Source organism: Acipenser ruthenus, chromosome 3 (genome assembly GCF_902713425.1).
Source record: "Acipenser ruthenus chromosome 3, fAciRut3.2 maternal haplotype, whole genome shotgun sequence".
NCBI lineage: Eukaryota > Metazoa > Chordata > Actinopteri > Acipenseriformes > Acipenseridae > Acipenser > Acipenser ruthenus.
Genome location: NC_081191.1, coordinates 82,765,995 through 82,787,168, shown reverse-complemented (window position 1 = coordinate 82,787,168; position 21,174 = coordinate 82,765,995). Strand labels below are relative to the sequence as shown.

The following is a 21,174-nucleotide window of genomic DNA, read 5'->3' as shown; positions in this document are numbered from 1 at the left end:
AAGCATCGTATAAATTTAATATGGCCATGGCATATCCTCCCTCTTTCTATATGTAATTATGCATTTCTTTCTAGTCAACAAACTACGACTACTACTAAGCTTGAATGAACCACTACCAGGAGCTGAAAATTTTTACTTTGACAAAATGCTCATGCTTTCCACCACTGTGGCAGACCTGATTTAAGAAAACAGTCAGAAGTCATTCATAAAACTTTCAGCAGGAAAATAAATTAAAAAAGCAACAGCACCAATTTTTATATTACCAAAGTGACATTTTTGAAAGCTATTTCACAGAACTGTGCAGCTGTGAAGGAGTTCAAAATACATACAGCAATCACCACAAATTCCTCCCTGTTTGCAAATCATTAAAGCAGAGACTCTGGTGTCAGAAACATAATGCAATTCATTTTTTATACAAATGTTCAAAATGCACACGTCGGCCGGCAAGCACGGGAAACGAGAAGCAAACGAGATTGAATTTCCACTGCAATGCAGAGAGTGAAAAAACACTAAAACAAGACTCCACATGACACACGCATATTGTTTAAATATCAGCTCTTCTACAAGCCCATGCACGATTCACTCTGTGGAACAGATACACTGTGTAGTGGATCACATTCTGTTGCTGAAGGCTGTTTAGGAAGATATATTTACTGTCATATTTGCAATTATTACTTAAAGTAAAGAAACCTTCACTTCCTAATGTGGTCATTTCTATCACACTCTTTCTGAAAGTTAACCACCTCCAGATTGGAACGAAGGCATTGAACCCTCTTGTGTATTTAACAGCTTTATTATTAAAAATCAGAAAACTATGCCCATCCCGATATACTGTATGTGTTCACTGATATAGGGAAGGAAACAAAACAAGATAGATCATTTATGTCTTCAACATTGAAAAAGACATGTCTTCATTGAAAATTTTGACCTCTAGTCAAAACATTTATCTAAAGAATGGCTGTTTAGTTTACAGATACAATACATTGTGGGCAGGTAGCTTCAAGAGGAGAGAAAGCTTGTGGATTTGCAGCTAAAACAACCTCAGGTAATGTAAACTAAGTGGTAAGCTAACCATGTACGAGTGCACTCAAAGCTAAACTGTGGATGAATGTAAAGGAATAATTGGACATGACTATGGAAAACCTGAGCCTTTTAACACACATTTATGCATTTCATTTTATTGCTACTTTTTATTTGATCTTTTACACACAGTTTACTCCTGTCTGGTAGCACAAGAGTATTTAGAATTGAGAATTCCATTCGTACCTTAACATTTCTGCTTATCAAAGGAACTAAAGCAGCTGCAGTGATGAGATGTAAGGGTGGGTGGGGGGGGGGGGTGGGGAAGGTGTCTTGTAATTGACATCACAGCGCACTGATAATGTTCTGCCTTGGTCCTTTCATTGGTTGAGAATCCTCTCCATACTGCATTTCAAATTCTTCAATCATCTTTCACAGTAATTGTCAAATTTGATGCTAATGATTAATGAATTAAACATGGATCCATCAATTAGTCCTCAGAGAATAATTCTGCATAAAATAGCAGCTAATGTAATTAAAGTAAGTGAAATAATCAGATGTTAACACCGCTGTCTAACTATCATATTTTACATGTCATTTTTATCAATTGAATGGATGTGTGAAGTGCTCATGAAGCCAGCATGTGCTATTTAACACTATCCGGGTCCAGGCTTCAGTAACAACCTTCAGGTTTTTGTTCTGCTTTGGTGTAAATGTACTGACCTGAACAAGTATTGCACACACTATACAGTGTTCATACACTTTTTCAACATCACAATTCCATACTTTTTCCAGACTTCCATTTGTTTTACCCAGACTTGTGTTTTAGTTAGTTTCTACTAGTTTTTCAAGTTCTCCACATAGGCGGGCAGCTGCACAGCATTACAGCTTTTTGATCCAGAGCAGAAGTTGCACCTGGTTTTCTAAAAGTATTTGTCAGAAACTGGAGGTGCATATCTAGCAAGAGACAATGCAGGTATGCAGAAGAGAAGGAAGATACACACTAAGAAATGTCCAATATTTGAGAACTACGTTGCATTATTTACCAAGAGAATATAAAAAGTTGTATACTGCAAGTATACTTGTGCCAAAATAGGATAGTATAATGGTACCAATAGTACACTAAAACCAGACATTTATGGAACAAGTAGATTTGCAGTAGACTACTTTTTTATAAGGGATGATATTGGATTCTGATCCAAACTTCTTTATACTCTGTTAAATGTTGAACACTACGGGAGGTGAAAAATAACCAAAATGAAATAACAAAATGTGCACGCATTATATTTAAATTTGCAAGTGTCGTATATTAAACATAGAAGTCAAATACTAAATACAGTACACCCTCGCTATAACAACCCTGTTTGGGTCCAAAGCCTTTTGTTCGCTATAGTAAAAGGACAATTCAAAACTAACAAGCTGCTGAAGTAAGTTAAGGAAGTCACCTTGGATAAAGGCATTAGCTAAATTATTAATAATATTAGTACTGTTTTTATTCTTTGATTTTCTTTATTATTACAGTATTTGTCACTACTACCCCTAATAATAATAATAGCAATGAGATTGTGAATAAAAGTTGAATTGCAAGTACAGTACCTATTTGTGGCGTGCTGCATCCAGTATTCTGGCTATATCCTATTTGTTGAAGAACACAGTACATCCCCCCCCCCCCCCCCCCCAATCAAAAGTTTCAGTTTTGTCTCAATTGCAAATGTTAATTTAAATTTTGGTTCCTTAAAAAAAAAAAAAAAAAAAAAGAAAAAAGAAATGAAAAAAGTGAAGTTAACATGCTAGGTTTATACACACCATAGGGTTTTTTTTTTTTTTAATCCGAGTCAGGGATAATAATTATTGTATTCGATTTTTAATAAAGGTAACAACAAAATGTGAATCTTGGTGTGCAGAGTACAGTAGCTTGTAATTCCAGTTTGTAACTGTTTACAAAATCATACCCTTCAATATAAATGTATATATTTTGGCTGTCGTAGTGTCCATTTTACCCTTTGTTTCAAGGCAGCAGACAGAGTCATTGTCAAGGGTGATACACGGGGCAATCCTCGTGGGATTTGGTCGCAAGCAATATAGTTGCTACTAATAAATTGCCTAGACAGTTGCCGCTAGAGCTGCTGACCCGCTTTCGAGATAAATTATTATTAATAAAAATAATAATTATTTTCATTCACCCGTGATACTAGTAGAATTCCACTCTTTTTCAAGACTTTCATAACGGAGACATGGTTTTTCAAGCGTTTTCAAGCCCTGGAAATCAATTTGGCATTTTTCCAGACTTCCAGACTAGTGTACCAACCCTGCTATACCTCTGCACACACAAGGCCTATGGGTCGCATGCATCCCCCCCCCCAATGGGCTACAGAAAACAAGTAGCATTGAGATGACAGCCTTATTATCTAAAATAGCGAATTTCTAATTAAAATACAAGAATAGAACTTCTTATGCAAGGCGTGTTGTAAAGGGGTCTTGCAAAGTGCGACTTTGTGTTTTTTTGTGTATATGGTAGAAAATAGGCCACAGTTGTAAAATTATTATTATTATTATTATTATTATTATTATTATTATTATTAATGTGGAAGGGCAAACTAATATAGAATACAAGCTCTTCCTTGCAAATCTCAGGAAACAGAAATAAACAGGAAACCATTTTTACCAAAAATTAAAAAAAAAAAAAAAAACTATCCATGTAAAAGTCAGCACAGAAAACAGCTTTAGCCAAAAAGAACTGGGATCATTAGAGTAGGTTCACATTGGACACAGTCCAAAACACGCAATCCATCCAAAACTACAATTGCTCAGGGCACCAACTACACAAATCAGTTACATCATGTGACCCTATTAGTGCTGTATCTAATAAATTGACGAGACAATATTAGAGAAAATCTGAAATATCACAAACTGAATACAACTGTGATTTGTAATAAGCATCTTAATACAAAAACAGGCCAGACATGATCAACAACTACTCAATACGCTGTCTCGATTCTCAACGTAATATTTTTTAACCCAGAGAATGAAAAAGGTTTCAGTTTTGCCGAGAGGACAGGATATTTTTCGTTGGGAGTTGATGAGGCGTAACACAGCCTGGCCCCTCCATCGAGTTATTGCTATTATGTACATGTGAGTGCGTGGTGTGTGTGGATAATGGTGCATTAATGCTAATGTGCTCATATCATCCGAGGCGGTCATGTGCAATCCATGACCCACAAGCTTACAGGAGTCTAGGAGACTCAATAAAGCACATCAGGCTCTTCTGGTAAAGAGTCACAAGCTGTGTAATACAGAGAGCTCAACCAGCGCGGGTCAACTTCCACCACCGCTCCACAGGGCCCGACTGAACACGGAAGCCCACATTAGCTTTAACCAATGGCTTCCCAGTAACAGAAATCCGCTTGAGAGGCATTTCAGACTGTGCTTGATCAAAACTGATGGGGGCCATTAATACTTTGATATAATGTATCTGTCATAGGTGACACAACTGAACGCACGTTAACAGGATAATAATATTTAAATCTGCCAGGGAAGTCTTGGCCCTAGGATTAAGTAAGCACTATGTCTTCTTTTTTTTTTTTTTTTTTTTTGTTTTAGATCTCTGAAGTCAATGGCTTACAAAGACGGACATGCTTTTTATATGACTGAAAATCTGACCTTTGTTCATCTCATCAATTGCATGCTTAATGAAATCAAAATCCAATTGTATAATCTAGCAAATGTACGCTCTCCACTGGGAAATGTAAAGAAGCAGGAAGCTTCATTGTAAGTAGTGTTTATGTAGTACAGTATAAGAGTTCTGACTGGTCCCAAAAAGTGCTCTTATTGCTTATTGTCACAATCTTATGCTTTTTTTTTTGGCTTTCTTAATTTTTCATGCAAAAATCTGAAAATAGAACATAAAAGCAATCCGCACCACTATACTCTCGGGAGAGTTCTTTCCTCTTTTTAATGCTTGATATAATCAGACCCTATGGCGTACAGCAAATTGGAGAAATGCCCCATACCCAAATTTGGTTCTAAAAATTGGAGAAATGTTTGATTACAAAATGTTTTTATATTTTATAGTTTTAAGTTGCTGGGTTATAGCTCATTGAGATCTTATATAACAAGAGCAGGGACCCAAGAACGAGCTGTCCGTTAGTTCTTTTAATTGCTTAAAAGAATAAATAACTGCGTCACCATCACCACACCATAACCACTACCTAAACATACATTACAACACACAGATATAGAGGACACTACCAGTATTATGAGACTGATCAAGTACAAGTGAGCAACATGGGGTATTATTGAACCCCAATCTAATCTCAAGCATAAAAACTATTATCTCCTAAAAAACGATCACAATAACCTGATTATCTTAATGTTTAAACTCCCTTTAACTCTGTCTTTTTACCTATCAAGTAGCTCCTTTTCTTTTTTCCCCTCAGAATTAAGAAAGGAACAAAACATCTCAGTAGCAGGGGTGCTTATCCTTTTCAGCTTTAGATGTCTGCTTGAAACGCGATGATCGCAACAATCATGATTTAGTACAATAAATTCAAATCGGTAACATTTTCACAATAACTGATCATTGTTTCAACCATACTGCTAATTATTAGGCTGACTAATAAAAAAACATGTACTGTGCATAAACCTTTCTTATGCAACTTCTTGGTTTCCAACACTGCTCCTTCTCAGGTGGCTGCCCACTCCTCTCCTACACAAACTCATGAAGGTTAATTGTTTGCGGGCTCCAACCAACACAGACTCCTCTCTCCAGTGTAGCATTTTCACTTCAATGAATTAACCTTTGCGGCTTGTTTGTGTTGGAATCCAGCAGGAGAAAGGCATTGCACTGTCAAGACATGATGCAGTGCAGCGGAGACACTCACACCTCAACAAGTAAATCAACAAAAAAAACCCAAAACACAGCAGCAGAACTTAACTTTTAAAGGCAAAGCTTAAAAAATCAAAAAATCAAATCACAGCCCGAGGCCCACGTTTACATTTAAACTTGAAATAAACTTAAGCAAAAATGCTACAGGAAGCCCTGTAGCTGGTTCCTGCACAAGTGTGTGCAGTTGAGACATGTTGCTGGGCAACCGATTGGGCAGTTAGGCTCGCCAGTGCTGAGTGTATAAGGAGGTCCGGATTGGCTGGGGACGTGCCCTGGGATGCTGCAGAGTTCAAAAATCGTCTGCGCCACAGTTCGCGGCTATTGCATGGCCATTGCCACCCTGTTGGTACCCTAGCGTCATCTTGTGTTGAAAATAAATCTGCGCACTGTGTGGCATGTCAACACCAATGCTCTGTGTCTGCCTCATGATTATTCAGTGATGACCCACACGTGGAACACATCACCCTGTTACATATGACTGTTGTATTTTGCAATCTTAACCATACGCTGGTTGTTTCAACACCTACCTACAATGATATATTTAAATGTTCATCACCCATATTCTTTTAAATTGAAGTAGTGTGCATCTGTTTGTACTTTCAATGTGTCTTCCTCAATCCTGGCTCTCGCCTAGCCTCACACCTTCCTTTTTCCTAATTACTCTTAATTGCTCCTTGTCTCTCCTCACCTTGACTCCCATGATCCTTCCATCCCTTTCGATCTGTCCCTTCTACTCGCTCTCCAGATACCACACTCTAGTCTGTTTTCAGGCTACTCTTGGAGAAGGGCTACAAGACTCCCAACAAACAACTTAGTATGCTACTTTAAAATGCTACTGTTGAGTGGGGGGGGGGGGAACGTTTCCTACTGTTTTGAAGGTTGTCATCACTCGAGGCATCCTTGTGAAAGTGAAGCAGTCAGGAAGCCCATATTAAAGTATTAATGCCCCCACTCCCCACTCCGTGCTTACCAGTGTTCCCTGGCACTAGCTGCAGGTTGTTCCTGTCCTTTGTGAGCCCGTTGGTTTTGGGACTGGCAGTAGGAGCTGATGTGGCCACAGCTCTCGGTGGTCGTTTTCCAGGTACCTTCACCGTCGTCCTCAACAAGTCAATCTCTTTGCCATGGACGTTCTGCATGTAATCCTAACAAGAATGAAAAACACGATTTAAACAGGGAAAACACTTCCAATTATAGATTTATATCTTTCTTTAAAAAAATGTCTTTAAAAACTCACAGCTTTTACTCCTGAGACATATAGATATTGATACAAAACTGGTAAACAAACAAGTTAGGGGTGCTTAAGAGACATTGCATGTTAGCATACTTAACTATTAAACACAAAAATTGACATTTTATTTGACGGCAAGAGCTGACAATTCTGAAAGACAGGAAATTGTCAGGTAAGGCTGACGAGGCTTTCCAGCACACACTGCTTAACTGGTACAGTAGGTGGGTTCACTTCAAAAATGCTGCAAATCCATAATTGTTTGTGAGCAATTTACTGTGAGTGATTTTGGTGCTCGGAAACAAACCCTCAAACATTTAAAACAACAAATCCCTCAGTGTGCCTTCACTTAGAACAACCTGCAAGCATCTATCCTGTAAAGATGCTATCCTTTTCCCCTTTGAGTTAATTTCTTTTTTTCTACTTACCTTCCTCCAAATGAAAAAAACAAACATACATACAATATCAATTGTTCGCGCATTTTTCTCTCAATCATTCACACAGTCATCCTGTAAAGCTTAATATCACAAAAACATAACATGCAGGCAAACTAGCAATTCTGAATTAATAGTTACCAGGTTTGAAACTTTTTAAAATCAATAACACATAAAAGAGTAACAATAAGAGGAATCATCAATATAGCAACATCCCAACATCCTTGTTGGACTGTTGGTACGAAATAGTATTTGTGTAGCAATATTCACATGCCTCACATGCCTCAGAAGGTAAAGAGCCATTGCTATCTGTTACTTAAATCTGATGACTTGATGAAGAGATAAGGGGAGGGAAAAAAAAGTAATGCAATGTCTTTGAATAAATAAAAATAAAATGAAATCCCTGCAGCAGAAACAAAAAGATTGGCCATCGAATCAGACGCCAACTCCACTCCTTTTATTACACGCCATAAAGCACTAATTTCTTCGCAAGCCTCCTCGCTAATTACCCAGTGAGCGCTCTCATTTTATTTTATTACTGGAATTAACAGTGAGTTCAAAGCGTGGAAAGCTATTAAGATGTGTGATTAAGCCACATTCAATTAGTTTCTACAAACAATTTAATTGATGTTGCAGATAGAATTAACAGAAAGAAGGTGATTGTGTGGCTCTGCTGGCTAGGAAATTGAAGAGAACCTCTCTATCAATCTCTCTCTCGCTGTGTGTGTGTGTGTGTGTGTGTGTGTGTGTGCTTGCGTTAGAATCACAGCCGCCTGACAATGGCAGACAGGAACTCTGTATTACATGTGGACCATTGCATTAGGGAACAGCATTAGCAGCAACTCTTTTTAGAAAACACACTTAACCAATAGATACAGCCGGTGACAAATTTTGAACATACAGGGGTTGAAACACTGACATGTAGCACATACAAGTGACTGGTTTATTTATGAAAATAGAACCCCCAACATGTGTTCTGCAACATATCAAAGCTGTATCTGCAAGTACATGCTGCAAGTCCGTTGCTTTCTTGTCACATTAAACCAGTTTCTTTAGCAGTGTACTTTATTTATTTTCATGCTATGTCACGTATATTCTTATGGGTTTATTCCATTGGTTCTACAGTAAATGTTTGTAGTAAATATAGACTAGAGAGGAGGCGTATAGTGGGAAACTATGCAAGAGGAAAAAATATAGTTACCTACAGGGGACGATAATGCCCAAAAGTCGCAGGCATTGTCCCCTGGAGGTAACTATAGTTCTTCTCCGAGGGGCCTTTAGTTTCCCACTATGAGCCGAGGTCTGCTGTCCATATTTGTTTACTTTTTCAAGAAAGTAATGTTTTTGAGGTCCAGAGCGTATAGTTATTACAGTTCTTTTTGGCATAGACGTTCTCACTGTGACATAGAATTCTCTGAGGAGTCTGTTGAGTTTGTGAACGTCGTATTTACATCGTCGAGTTCGATTTGTTTTAATTTAGTCAGAAAACACTGAAAGCAAAGTTTTGATGACAATTTTAGTGTTTGCAGCATCTTTGTTTTGTAGTATATTTTGTAATTTTCTGTTGCCCGACATTTTACTTTGTTGTATGAAGAGAGGAAGGATGTTCAGCGTGATAATGTAATTTGAAGGAGTTTGTAAAAAAAATAAACTATTGACCGTAAACTGCGCCACAGGAGCAATAGTTGGATCTTTTTAGTCATGTGATGAGGTTTTAACCAATCACATGCCAGAATTTCTAAGGACCAATGTATATATACAGACACACACACACACATAATACTGTATATTTATCTGTATCTATATACACCTAAGTATTACCAAACTAGGTTGTTTTAAACCATTAGGTTTAAAACAACAAGTCCCTCAGTGTGCCTTCACTTAGAAGAACCAGCAACCTTTTCTAAAGGTTTTTAGATCTCGGGTTTAAACAAAAACCTAAACTCTGTACAGTCACCGCAAACTGGAGTTTGAGGAATGCAAGATGGTCACCATTGAATGAGAGGTTCCAATGATACACCAACAAAACGAGCAGACATACATGTTTCTCTATTTTTTTTTTTTAAATGCATTTTGTTGGTTCCATTTTTTTCTTTCTTCTGTGGATCATGCCCTAAGAAAGTAGAGATTCTATTGCAGAAAATGAGGCACTTTGCCTTCTTGGGGTGGAGCTTTATTGGACTAAGTCGCCCGTTACTAAACATAGCATCTAGCATTAATACAAAACCGTGTGAATGGAGGAGGCTGTGGGGGGTGGGGGGGGGCAGAGAGCTGTCTGCGTAGCAAGTGTCTAAGAAGACATTAGCACCACAGTGGGGACCTGACAGAGATGTATGTCCCAGGCAGCACCACGTCCCTGCCATGCAGAGAGCATGATAATAAATACAAGCAGAAATCACAGTGCAGCTTGGCAGGGACTGCACAGGCTCCACATCTCCATTACTAAGTACTGAGCATCACATTCCAGGAGAACCCCCGTAGCCTGTTTAAGATATTAAGTTTCCGGAACAAAACAATATCGCTAGCATGTTTTTTCTGGGTAGTTGCTTTAATCCCCATGTTTTATTATTTCTGTGTGAATATTGTTTTTATAAATGTTGGCTATGTCACAACATACAGTATAGCATTGTTTAACTCTTCCACAGGTCTAGGAATGATAGCTCCTCTCAAAATAGCAGACCGCTCTAGTAGTATAGGAAATATAACTAATCAAACCCAATATACCATTATGTGCATGTATGGCTATTTCTAAGTGTGTGTTAAAGGGGTTTGATTGTGAGTTCAGGAGGCATCACAAAGGAATATCCCCTAGAAAAACTGCCCTGAGGGCATCAGATAATTCTTAAAGGTTTATGGTTAGGTATTGGGTTAGAGTTAGGTTTTAGGGCTGGGGTTGCTTAGGTTAGGGTTGGGGTTGGGTTAGGGTCAGGGTGGGCTGATTTTGTAGAGTTGCTGAGCTCTGGAAGTGAAAAGGTGGGAGTGCTTGGCAAATGCCCTAGAATCATCTGATGCCCTGAGGACACCTTCTAGGGGATATTCCTTTACGCTGCGTTCAGGAGAAGCTCTTCAGTTCTTGCCTGACAGACATATGTAATGTAGGCTAGATCAGCCACAGTGTCTTTATATCAGTAAGAGTCTGCACCATCTACTGCACATCAGTGTACTGCCAGCAAAACACTTGGTCCAAAGTGGCAGATCACAAGATGGTGCTTCCTCTTAGTGTTATAAAGACACTTTGGCTGATTCAACCAAATGTTAAAGGTATCTATGGCAGGTGAAAGTAAAGATCATCTCCTGAACTCAGGTGACTCTAATTAAAATGTAATAGTAGGTTTAGGGGGCTCCCGAGTGGCGCATCCAGTAAAAAGCACTCGCTAAAGTGCAGGATGCGCTCTATAGCCTGGACGTCGCAGGTTCGAGTCCAGGCTATTCCACAGCCGACCGTGGATGGAAGCTCCCAGGGGGCGGTGCTCAATTGGCCGAGCATCGTCCGGGGGGAGGGAGGGTTAGGTCGGCCAGGGTGTCCTCGGCTCACCGCGCACCAGCAACCCCTGTAGTCTGGCTGGGCGCCTGCTGGCTTGCCTGTAAGCTGCCCAGAGCTGCGTTGTCCTCCGACGCTGTAGCTCCGAGGCGGCTGCACGGTGAGTCTGCAGAGTGTAAAGAAGCGGGCGGCTGATGGCACACGCTTCGGAGGACAGCGTGTGTTCATCTTCGCCCCTCCCGAGTCAGCGCAGGGGTGGTAGCAGTGAGCTGAGCCTAAAAATAATTGGGCATTTCAAATTGGGGAGAAAATGATCAAAACTAATTGGCAACGACTAAATTTAAAAAAAAAAAAAAATGTAATAGTAGGTTTAGTGCTGAATGCCTCACAGAATTGTATCAAGCAAATAATATGTAGCAATATGTAGTCCTCCCTGTGGTTGAAAGAGGTCAGAGGTTACACTTCACATTGTGCCAATCCATGCAGGTTGCACAGAGTTAGCTGAACACTCACATGTAGGCTGGGGTGGTAGGTGAGGACACCGTTGTCACACAGCGTGACGTACTTCTTTTTCCACTCCTTGTTCAGGGACTTGCCACTCCTCTTGAGAAGAATACCCTGGAGGAGGTGAGATGAAAGAGAAGGGGGAAAACACTGTGAAAAGAGGCTAATAAAACTATGGGACCAATTACACAGGATTTCACTTGATTTAATTATCTTCCAGGTATGTGGCCAAATGAATAGCTTTCTCCCCCCCCCCCCCAGAGTTTTTGATGATAACATTGTGACTCATGATTTATGTTGGCACCTCTTGGTCAGCCCACCCCCAACCTCCCCTTGCCATGTGCTCTGAGGAACACAAAGAGAAGGAACAGGGGCAAGCTTGACATCTTAAAGTACAAATTGCAGTTTGGTTTCAGGAGGTACTCCACATTTTTTTTTACAAGTTCTATTAGACAGATAGCCCATTTCCACAATAACAATAGATCAATGACCTGTGCACTTTCAGTCAGGCTGCCAAAGGCATTAAACCTGAACTAGCAGAGGGAGTTCCTTCAATTCAAGCAGAGATGGAGTCTCGAGACCCGGTCTCAGTCTCGAGGCCACAATTTAAGGTCTTAGTCTTGGTCGGTCTCGGGCCGTCTGGTCGTGGTCTCGGTCTCGGCATGTCGAGTTTTGTTCATGATAGCAGGCAGCACGCAGATTGGTCTCATTCATAAACATTCTAAAGATTATTTTGTTTCCTCAATTATCATATATCCTTTTTTATCCTTCAGAATTCACTCACATTTATACATTGACAGCTATTAAATCAAAAATAATGTAGCCGTTATACTCTGAGCAGCATTCAAAATTTAAAACATCAGACTCGGTGCTGCTACAGCATCTCTCAGCCTCTCCCATGAAGCAAACTTACATACATTTCCTGTAATATATTAGTTACCTTAACAAAATTGTGTCAGTAACACAAATATGATTCTGTCCATACCTGTCAAGTCTTCCGTTTTGATCAGGACCCTCCCGTTTTCAAGACCAATCTCCCGCCTGGGACCTGTTTAATCTAGGAATTTCCTAGTTTGTATATTAGGCTATAAATATATTATTTTTCTCTTATTTATTTAAAACATATAACAGCCAAAAAAGCATCTTTATTTATTGGCATTCCATCATGGTTAGGTTTTATAATTATGCATCACTGTTTTTGCCAAAAAAGAAAATGTCTGTGCACCTGCATGTTGTGCTTTGCTACCGTGTTTGAAACTGTACAGCGCTTTGAGATGCTTTGCATTTAGGTGCCATATAAAGTAAAAGTTATTTTTATTATTATTATTATTATTATTATTATTATTATTATTATTATTATTATATTATTGCCACCACCCCCCACTGTAATAATGTATGAAGTTATTATTATTATTATTATTTATTTCTTAGCAGACGCCCTTATCCAGGGCGACTTACAATCGTAAGCAAATACATTTCAAGTGTTACAATACAAGTAATACAATTACAGGTATATTTTAAAAGTCCTGATAACAATTTATTTCAGCAGGCTACAGCGTAAGCAGACACCAATATAAAAAATGATTACAGTAGGCTATTGATTTACAAATGAGGACTGTACCACATATTCATGTTCTACTTCTAAAAAGCACACCACAATTACCAGGCTTTTAATCAATTAAATTTAAAAGGTGGTGTGGTGGGGGGGGGATGATTAAGCTGGTGCATTCACAGAATAATGTACTTTGCATATTATCTTATTTCCATGTGATTTTTAATGTGCGTTAGTGTGTGTGTGTATATATATATATATATATATATATATATATATATATATATATATATATATATATATATAGTGTAATAGTAAAACATTTTTTTGTTTGCTCGCTTCCATTGTCATGCATCAAAGCAGCTGCCGTCATTCAGTTTGCCTACATCAACTTTGAAATTCATGAACATAATAATAAATGAACGGCAAAGTGCAAGCATTGTAACACAATGGTGACAGAAGTTGTTTTACATGTGTATAGCTGTTATATCCAGCGAAACCGTCTTCAGCCAAGGGGGCCTGATCATAACACCACATTGAGTGAAACTGTCGCCGCAGCTTCTCTCATCTCTGGTGTTGCTGAGATGCAACAAAACACTTGTGATTTTATCATAAGTGTCAAGCTCAGTTCGGAAGGATCCTATCGTCTCTCTGCTTCCACATGTCCCAGCAATATACATAATCTCTTCCGAGTCAGTACAGGGGTTGCAGCAGTGAGCTAGGTTGAATAATTGGCAAATCCCTAATTGGGGTATAAAAGGGGGTAAAATAATTGCAGATTTAATTTTCAAGTTCAAAATTCTCTTAAGATGTTTCCAATTATATGTAAATGTTTTTATACACCTTTTCAGGGTGTGTATTCCTGGAAAAAGTCAATAGAACATATTTTTCAAAAAATGCAACATAGTAGTTGTATTTTTTGTGTTTATTTGGTTTATCAAAAGAAAAAACTTTCAGAAAATAAACAGTTGTTACTATTATTATTGTTGTTGTTCTGCTAGCAAACATTAATTTAGTTTATAAGGTTGGTCACAACAAAAATATATTGGTCTCGATACATTTGGTCTCAGTACGTTTGGTCTCGGTCTTGGTCTCGCTCTCGGTACGTTTGGTCTCAGTCTTGGTACGTTTGGTCTCGGTCTTGGTCTCTGTCTTGGTATGTTTGGTCTCGGTCTTGGTCTCGCTCTCGGTACGTTTGGTCTCGGTACGTTTGGTCTCGGTCTTGGTCTCGCTCTCGGTACGTTTGGTCTCGGTACGTTTGGTCTCGGTCTTGGTCTCGCTCTCGGTACGTTTGGTCTCAGTCTCGGTACGTTTGGTCTCGGTCTTGGTCTCGCTCTTGGTACGTTTGGTCTCGGTCTTGGTCTCACTCTCGGTACGTTTGGTCTCATTCTCGGTACATTTGGTCTCGGTCTTGGTCTCGCTCTCGGTACGTTTGGTCTCAGTCTCTGTCTTGGTATGTTTGGTCTCGGTCTTGGTCTAGCTCTCGGTACGTTTGGTCTCGGTACGTTTGGTCTCGGTCTTGGTCTCGCTCTCGGTACGTTTGGTCTCGGTACGTTTGGTCTCGCTCTTGGTACGTTTGGTCTCGGTACGTTTGGTCTCGGTCTTGGTCTCGGTACATTTGGTCTCAGTCTCGGTACATTTGGTCTCGGTCTTGGTCTCGGTGCGTTTGGTCTCGGTCTTGGTCTCACTCTCGGTACGTTTGGTCTCATTCTCGGTACATTTGGTCTCGGTCTTGGTCTCGCTCTCGGTACGTTTGGTCTCAGTCTTGGTCTCTGTCTTGGTATGTTTGGTCTCGGTCTTGGTCTAGCTCTCGGTACGTTTGGTCTCGGTACGTTTGGTCTCGGTCTTGGTCTCGCTCTCGGTACGTTTGGTCTCGGTACGTTTGGTCTCGCTCTTGGTCTCGCTCTTGGTACGTTTGGTCTCGGTACGTTTGGTCTCGGTCTTGGTCTCGGTACATTTGGTCTCAGTCTCGGTACGTTTGGTCTCGGTCTTGGTCTCGCTCTCGGTACGTTTGGTCTCGGTACGTTTGATCTCGGTCTCGGTACGTTTGGTCTCGGTCTTGGTCTCTGTCTTGGTCTCGGTACGTTTGGTCTAGGTCTCGGTACGTTTGGTCTCGGTCTTGGTCTCGCTCTCGGTACGTTTGGTCTCACTCTCGGTACGTTTGGTCTCAGTCTTGGTATGTTTGGTCTCGGTCTTGGTCTCTGTCTTGGTATGTTTGGTCTCGGTCTTGGTCTCGCTGTCGGTACGTTTGGTCTCGGTACGTTTGGTCTCGCTCTCGGTAGGTTTGGTCTCGGTCTTGGTCTCGGTACGTTTGGTCTCAGTCTTGGTACATTTGGTCTTGGTCTCGCTCTCGGTACGTTTGGTCTTGGTCTCGGTATGTTTGGTCTCAGTCTTGGTACGTTTGGTCTCGGTCTCGCTCTCAGTACGTTTGGTCTCGGTACATTTGGTCTCGGTACGTTTGGTCTCAGTCTTGGTACGTTTGGTCTTGGTCTTGGTACGTTTGGTCTTGGTCTTGGTCTTGGTCTCACTCTCGGTACGTTTGATCTCAGTCTTGGTCTCGGTATGTTTGGTCTCAGTCTTGGTACGTTTGGTCTCGGTACGTTTGGTCTTTACTACATCACTGAATTCAAGCAATGTGACCCCTTTCCAGGCACTCTCTCCTTGCGTTTAATAAGATATAGCAGTGGTACTCACCTGTGACTCTTTTAAGCTGTTCCTAACAGGTCCTAAAACACTTAAAACAATGAAATACCTGGTAAGAACAAAGCTCTGAATGGCTCAATTCAATAAATAGGAAACACGGCTGGAACCATTTCCTGGGCAGACACAGATTTAAAAAGTCACAAGTGAGGACCACTTAAACAGCCTAGCCTATTAGTTAGTTAAATGCAGACGGCATATCCTCAGGTCAAAACAGTGTGTAAAAATGCAACTAGATTACTAGCAACTCCCCACACAATACCGCTTAATTAAAGATGCCATTCTGAAAATGTACAGCTGAACATCCAATATTTAAAGAGACTCTACATTAACACACAGCTAGAAAGATACTTCTCAGTCCAATTCCATAGTGATCTCTGGGTTGAGAGACATGCATATGTGTACATAATGTTACCATAAAAGTTACTAAAAGAATATTCTCCTGATCTAATATTCCAATTAACTTAGTCTGAAATTGCTGAGAAATTAAAAGGACTGGTGTTGTGACAATAAAGCGTTCCTGAGCAATGTAAGGGCCCCCTCTACCAGAGCACTGGGAAGCTGTGAAGCAGCACCTCATGAAATTGAGCAGGAGTCTGGGACGGCTCTCTGAGGCCTGATTGCTGTTCCTCGTTTATAGGATTGGAATTTCAACAGCAAGCTTAATTGTACACCCGTGTATTGATTGAAAATTGTAAATGGTAATTTAAATGTAATCTTGTGTCACAACAGGGTGCTTCTTTTAACCGGCCTGCCTTCCTAGAATGACAACAGCTCACTTTAACGGTGCATCTAAAATGAACAAGAAAGGTTAGCGCACACACACACAAAAAAAAATAATAATAAATCAGGCCACAGTATCCTATGTCTTTCCTCATAGTGTTAAATTACCTCATCCCATTTATTAATATCCCATATATTAAAAATCCAAACCATTTTTATTAAACAACACAGTGAAGTAAATCGCACAAGTTGACAATTTCTACTGTTTTCAAACCTACTTTGTAAAGAATATAGGCCTGCATTTTCTACCTTCTTTAGTATGTTGAAAATGAAGGAGGGTTCTAAATTTATACTGTGCATTTGCTGGGTTTGTGGTTTGTGCATGGTTTGACATGGAAATTCACCCTCTGGTTAGTCTATCCTTTCTGAAGACAAACTATACTACTCTCCTAGTTTAAGTAATATTATTATTTGTTTATTTAGCAGACGCCTTTATCCAAGGCGACTTGCAGAGACTAGGGTGTGTGAACTATGCATTAGCTGCAGAGTCACTTACAACTACGTCTCACCCGAAAGACGGAGCACAAGGAGGTTAAGTAACTTGCTCAGGGTCACACACTGAGTCAGTGGCTGACCACACAGCCTAATATGAGGTCTGCAGGTCTTGGCTCAGTCCAAAACTGACAGGAGTCCACTTACAAAAATCATCAGGTAGCATTATAAACCGCTTGGATCATCTCAGCCTATAAGGTTCCAAGTAGAGCGGTCATTATCCCACAGGTAGACATCAGAATCATGAAACTCACTTTGAACAGCAGCATCATTTTCAAATCAGCTTAAGCAATCCAGTCCAAAATATAACCTAAAACCACATTGAATGTCTTCATACACACACACAAAAAAAACATTTGTTCAGATTATAATACCATTAATGTCCTCAGCAGTGGTCATTACTTGTAGATAATTGACCCCTGTATTTTGTTAAGTGGTCTCACATTCGGCCTGCGACAGCTGTCACTGCAATCAATTATCTAGCAGGTAATGGCTGACGTGTTCATGTTACAACTGCATCTGTTGACATCAATACTGTGTCTCAAAAAAAAAAAAAAAAAAAAGAAACAAAAATCTGTCATTTATTTCTGCCCTTGTCTGCCTTTGGCCTTGACAAACCCAGCATTAGCTTTCTATTGGCATCTGCTTTGGAAAAATGATGCTGTATCAGTAGCAGTTTAGCAGAGTCCAAGATTGATATGCATGCTGTCTCACCTACTTGTCCACTCCTGTCACCTACACCTTAATGAGCGCTAAACACACAGGTCCAGCTAACAGCCTGCGTTCATTTTCCACCTGTCAGCGCATTTGCAGTTCAGTGCCTTATATGCTTGTGAAACTCTACTTTGAAATGCGGAATTACAGAAAGTGATCAATCACCATCGAAGAAGAAAAAGAAGACTAACCCATAACACTTCATTCTTATTACCCATGATCTCTTGGTACCTCAATAATGCTATCTAATCTCCAGGGCTATTCCACCTCAAAGTGTGATAAACTGTAACAAACAGGAGCCTTTGGTCCTGGTCCTGTGTGAGAAGGGAGATGAGATGCCGATCTTAATCTGCGCCAGTGGGGTGTGGAAGAGTTTCATTTATCCATCGCAATTGTGTTTAATCCTTATTTACACATCAGTAGTTGACCTCTCTCCAACTGCAGGAGGCCTGTGATACCTGGGGTACATGTTGACAGCCGTGGTTATCTAGCTTGGATTTATCAGGTGTTTCATGAAAACAGAAAGGGTTAGGGTAAGATGGGACTTAACACTTCCACATGGAATCATTTTCATAATTTCAAGGATTCTTTTTAGAAAGTACAAGATATGTTATTGCTTGTTTAAGTCTAGGTCAAATAATAATATGTCAAGACGACAAACCATTTCGCCAATTTTTTTGTCGATGAGGAGACAGTAAAGAGTTGTTTATTTAAACTTGCTCTATAGTTTTACTTTTGTTTGATGCAGCAAACAAACAAACAAACAAAAAAGCTAAATTATGAAAGTGTTTTGCAGTACAAATCACCAAATACTACCAAAACAGTGCCATTTTAATGGTTTGAGATCTTATCATGGTTATAGAAACATGTATTAACCATTTTTTGTCTCAGAACATTAGGTTATTGTTAGTCAATGACTAGATTCCTAATAAAAAAAAAAAAAGTACAACATACAGCAGTGACTATGACAGACTGATGCAGTCCTGGCATTAAATCATTTACCAACACCAGCCAGGTTAGGAGACAGCATTCATATTTTCCCAGCAAGGAACAATCTTTCCATCTAATTGCTGTGCTCAAGTTAAACATGCTTCCTGTCATTGCATCTGAATGATACTGCTGTCTTTTGTGCTGTGATAGCAAAAGGAGGGGAGAATACAAAGGACTAGTGTGACTGCCCTGTAGGACTCAAAGCTTTGTTTTCCTTATTTTCTACTGAAGGAGACGGGCGGATGGGGGGGTGGGGGGGGGGGGGGGGGGGGTGGGGGGGGGGGGGGGGTGGAGTAGTGTGTAATTCGCCTTAGAGGGGGTAATTATGCTCCTACATCCCCTTTGATCCCTGTGATTTGTGCATTTGACGGGGCTGGTCTAGAGCAATCAACCCCCTCCCCCCTATTCTCCTCCACTCTCTTTTCCTAATTGGATTTTGAACTGTCCTCATCTTCCGCTGCACCACACTGGAAACTGGCCCTGATCTTTGTTTGTTGAAATGATACTGGGGGCAAACTCTCCTTTGAAACACAGCCCCTAATTCAATTATGCAGAGCAGGCAGCTTCAACGTATTTAGTGGATTGAAATATTTGAACTGATCTGAAGTTGACCTCTGTGCCACCTTTACATCTCAACCTGGCCACTAATTGAATAATTTTCACTTGGCTGTGCAGATATTCATTTGGGTGCTTTGCATCTTTAATCCCTGTGGTAGTTTGCTTACACTTTGTGCATACTGCATACTGTACTGGCGGTGACCTTTTAAGCTCAACTACTTAGGCTAAATAAAAAAATAAAATAAATAATAATGATCTGGAGAGATTAGGCAAAAGAAGAAAGCAGACAAGAGGGATGCACAAAAGAGGGATGAAAGAGGTGAATCGCCAAACTGTTTGACTGTGCCCCATGGGTTTTCTCTGTGCTCAGGTCATAGCTTTTTTACATTTCATTCAACCTTCTGCAGCTAGTTTGTCTTGTACAGAACTAGTGTATTAAATACTAAAACTGTCCACAGCATCTTTGAAATATTACTGAAAACATGCATGTGCATGTTGATATATTTAGTATATAATATATTGATTAAACTATTATAAAAAATCAAGGTCATGCAATTTTTTAGATTCTACCATTTCTTACCAGAAAACAAATAACAGGAAGAGCTTTAGTCTAGCATCACTCAAGGACAGCATGTGTTACTGGATCGCTAGCTATGCGAGTCTCCAAATCAGGCATTGGGGCAATTATTCAACCAATTAATGTTTAATGAGGCTTGCAAAGCAAAAAAGCTGTGTTGAAAGACAAGGATACCATGCTTTAGTTTTAAAACTGAACACTGAATCTGTTAAGTAAATATATAAGTAAATATATCCCAACTAGGAAAAATCTAAATTGTTTATTTCTGAAATGCATCACATTTTAGGAGGACTGCTACTTTTTATTTGTTTTAGTTATTTAGTCACAGGTTGGTCTAGAAAGACACAACTGCTTTTTTCACAAAAAAAAAACAAACAACCCTACAACATATCAGATTGATAAAAATAATAGTGATGCATCACCACACTGACACTCAGTAGTCTCTACCCAGCCCCAGAGACAAACCACACACTCCATAATGAAAAATAAATCCCTGATCCCTGGACTGATAAATCCTCCAACCGAATACAAACTTATCAAGCCACCTCAATCCTGCCTTAAAAACCCTGTGCCATGTCATTGTGTGGCGGTGATCAGATATTACAGAACATTGATACAAGTGGGGTTAAAATAATCAATAGGCATGTTATTTTATTGTGCTTTATCTTAATACACTGTCAATAACCTCTAGTAGTATTTATAATCTTTGATCTCAGACTGAAGTTTTTCAGTTCCGTAAGGAATTTGAAAAGACAGCATTCGGTTTTCTAGCTCCATGGTCTTAGAATAAACTGAAACTTACTGTTGTGATACCTTTTAAAATGAGTTCAAACTAAAAGATGGCATCTAAGTAGTGGAGACATGTTTTCGTTTTGGCTGGTGTTCCTAAATTGTTGTAATTTGAAGAACTTATTTTAGCACTACCAACTCTTTAAATGTTATTGTAAATTTAGCAGTGCAATATTAAATAAATACAATATGCGATAGTTATAAAATTAAACAAATGTTTGCAATTTTTAAAAAAATACTTTTTAATACTACTAAAAATGTTACAATAAAAAAAATAGTGAAGTATTTATGTTGTGATTTCAGACTTTGAACAGGATGTATTTCACTTATGTTTTAAAAAAAGTTTATATATATTTTTTATTATATATATATATATATATATATATATATATATATATATATATATATATATATATATATATATATATATATATATAGTGTTAATAAGAAAAACACATGGACGACCCATT

At 39.4% G+C, this 21,174-nt stretch overlaps 1 protein-coding gene across 5 annotated transcripts in view; it reads right to left on the bottom strand.

The window, feature by feature from the left end:
- Window positions 1–21,174, bottom strand: part of LOC117435284 (arf-GAP with GTPase, ANK repeat and PH domain-containing protein 3) — a 240,588-nt gene that overhangs the window by 70,442 nt on the left and 148,972 nt on the right. For all 5 annotated transcript variants that reach the window (XM_034058331.3, XM_059017460.1, XM_059017445.1 and 2 more), the window contains exons 10-11: window positions 11,559–11,663; window positions 6,876–7,047 (exon numbers count right to left, since the gene is read on the bottom strand). In XM_034058331.3, the coding sequence (XP_033914222.1) occupies window positions 6,876–7,047; window positions 11,559–11,663 (277 nt within the window). The remainder of the gene's footprint in view (window positions 1–6,875; window positions 7,048–11,558; window positions 11,664–21,174) is intronic.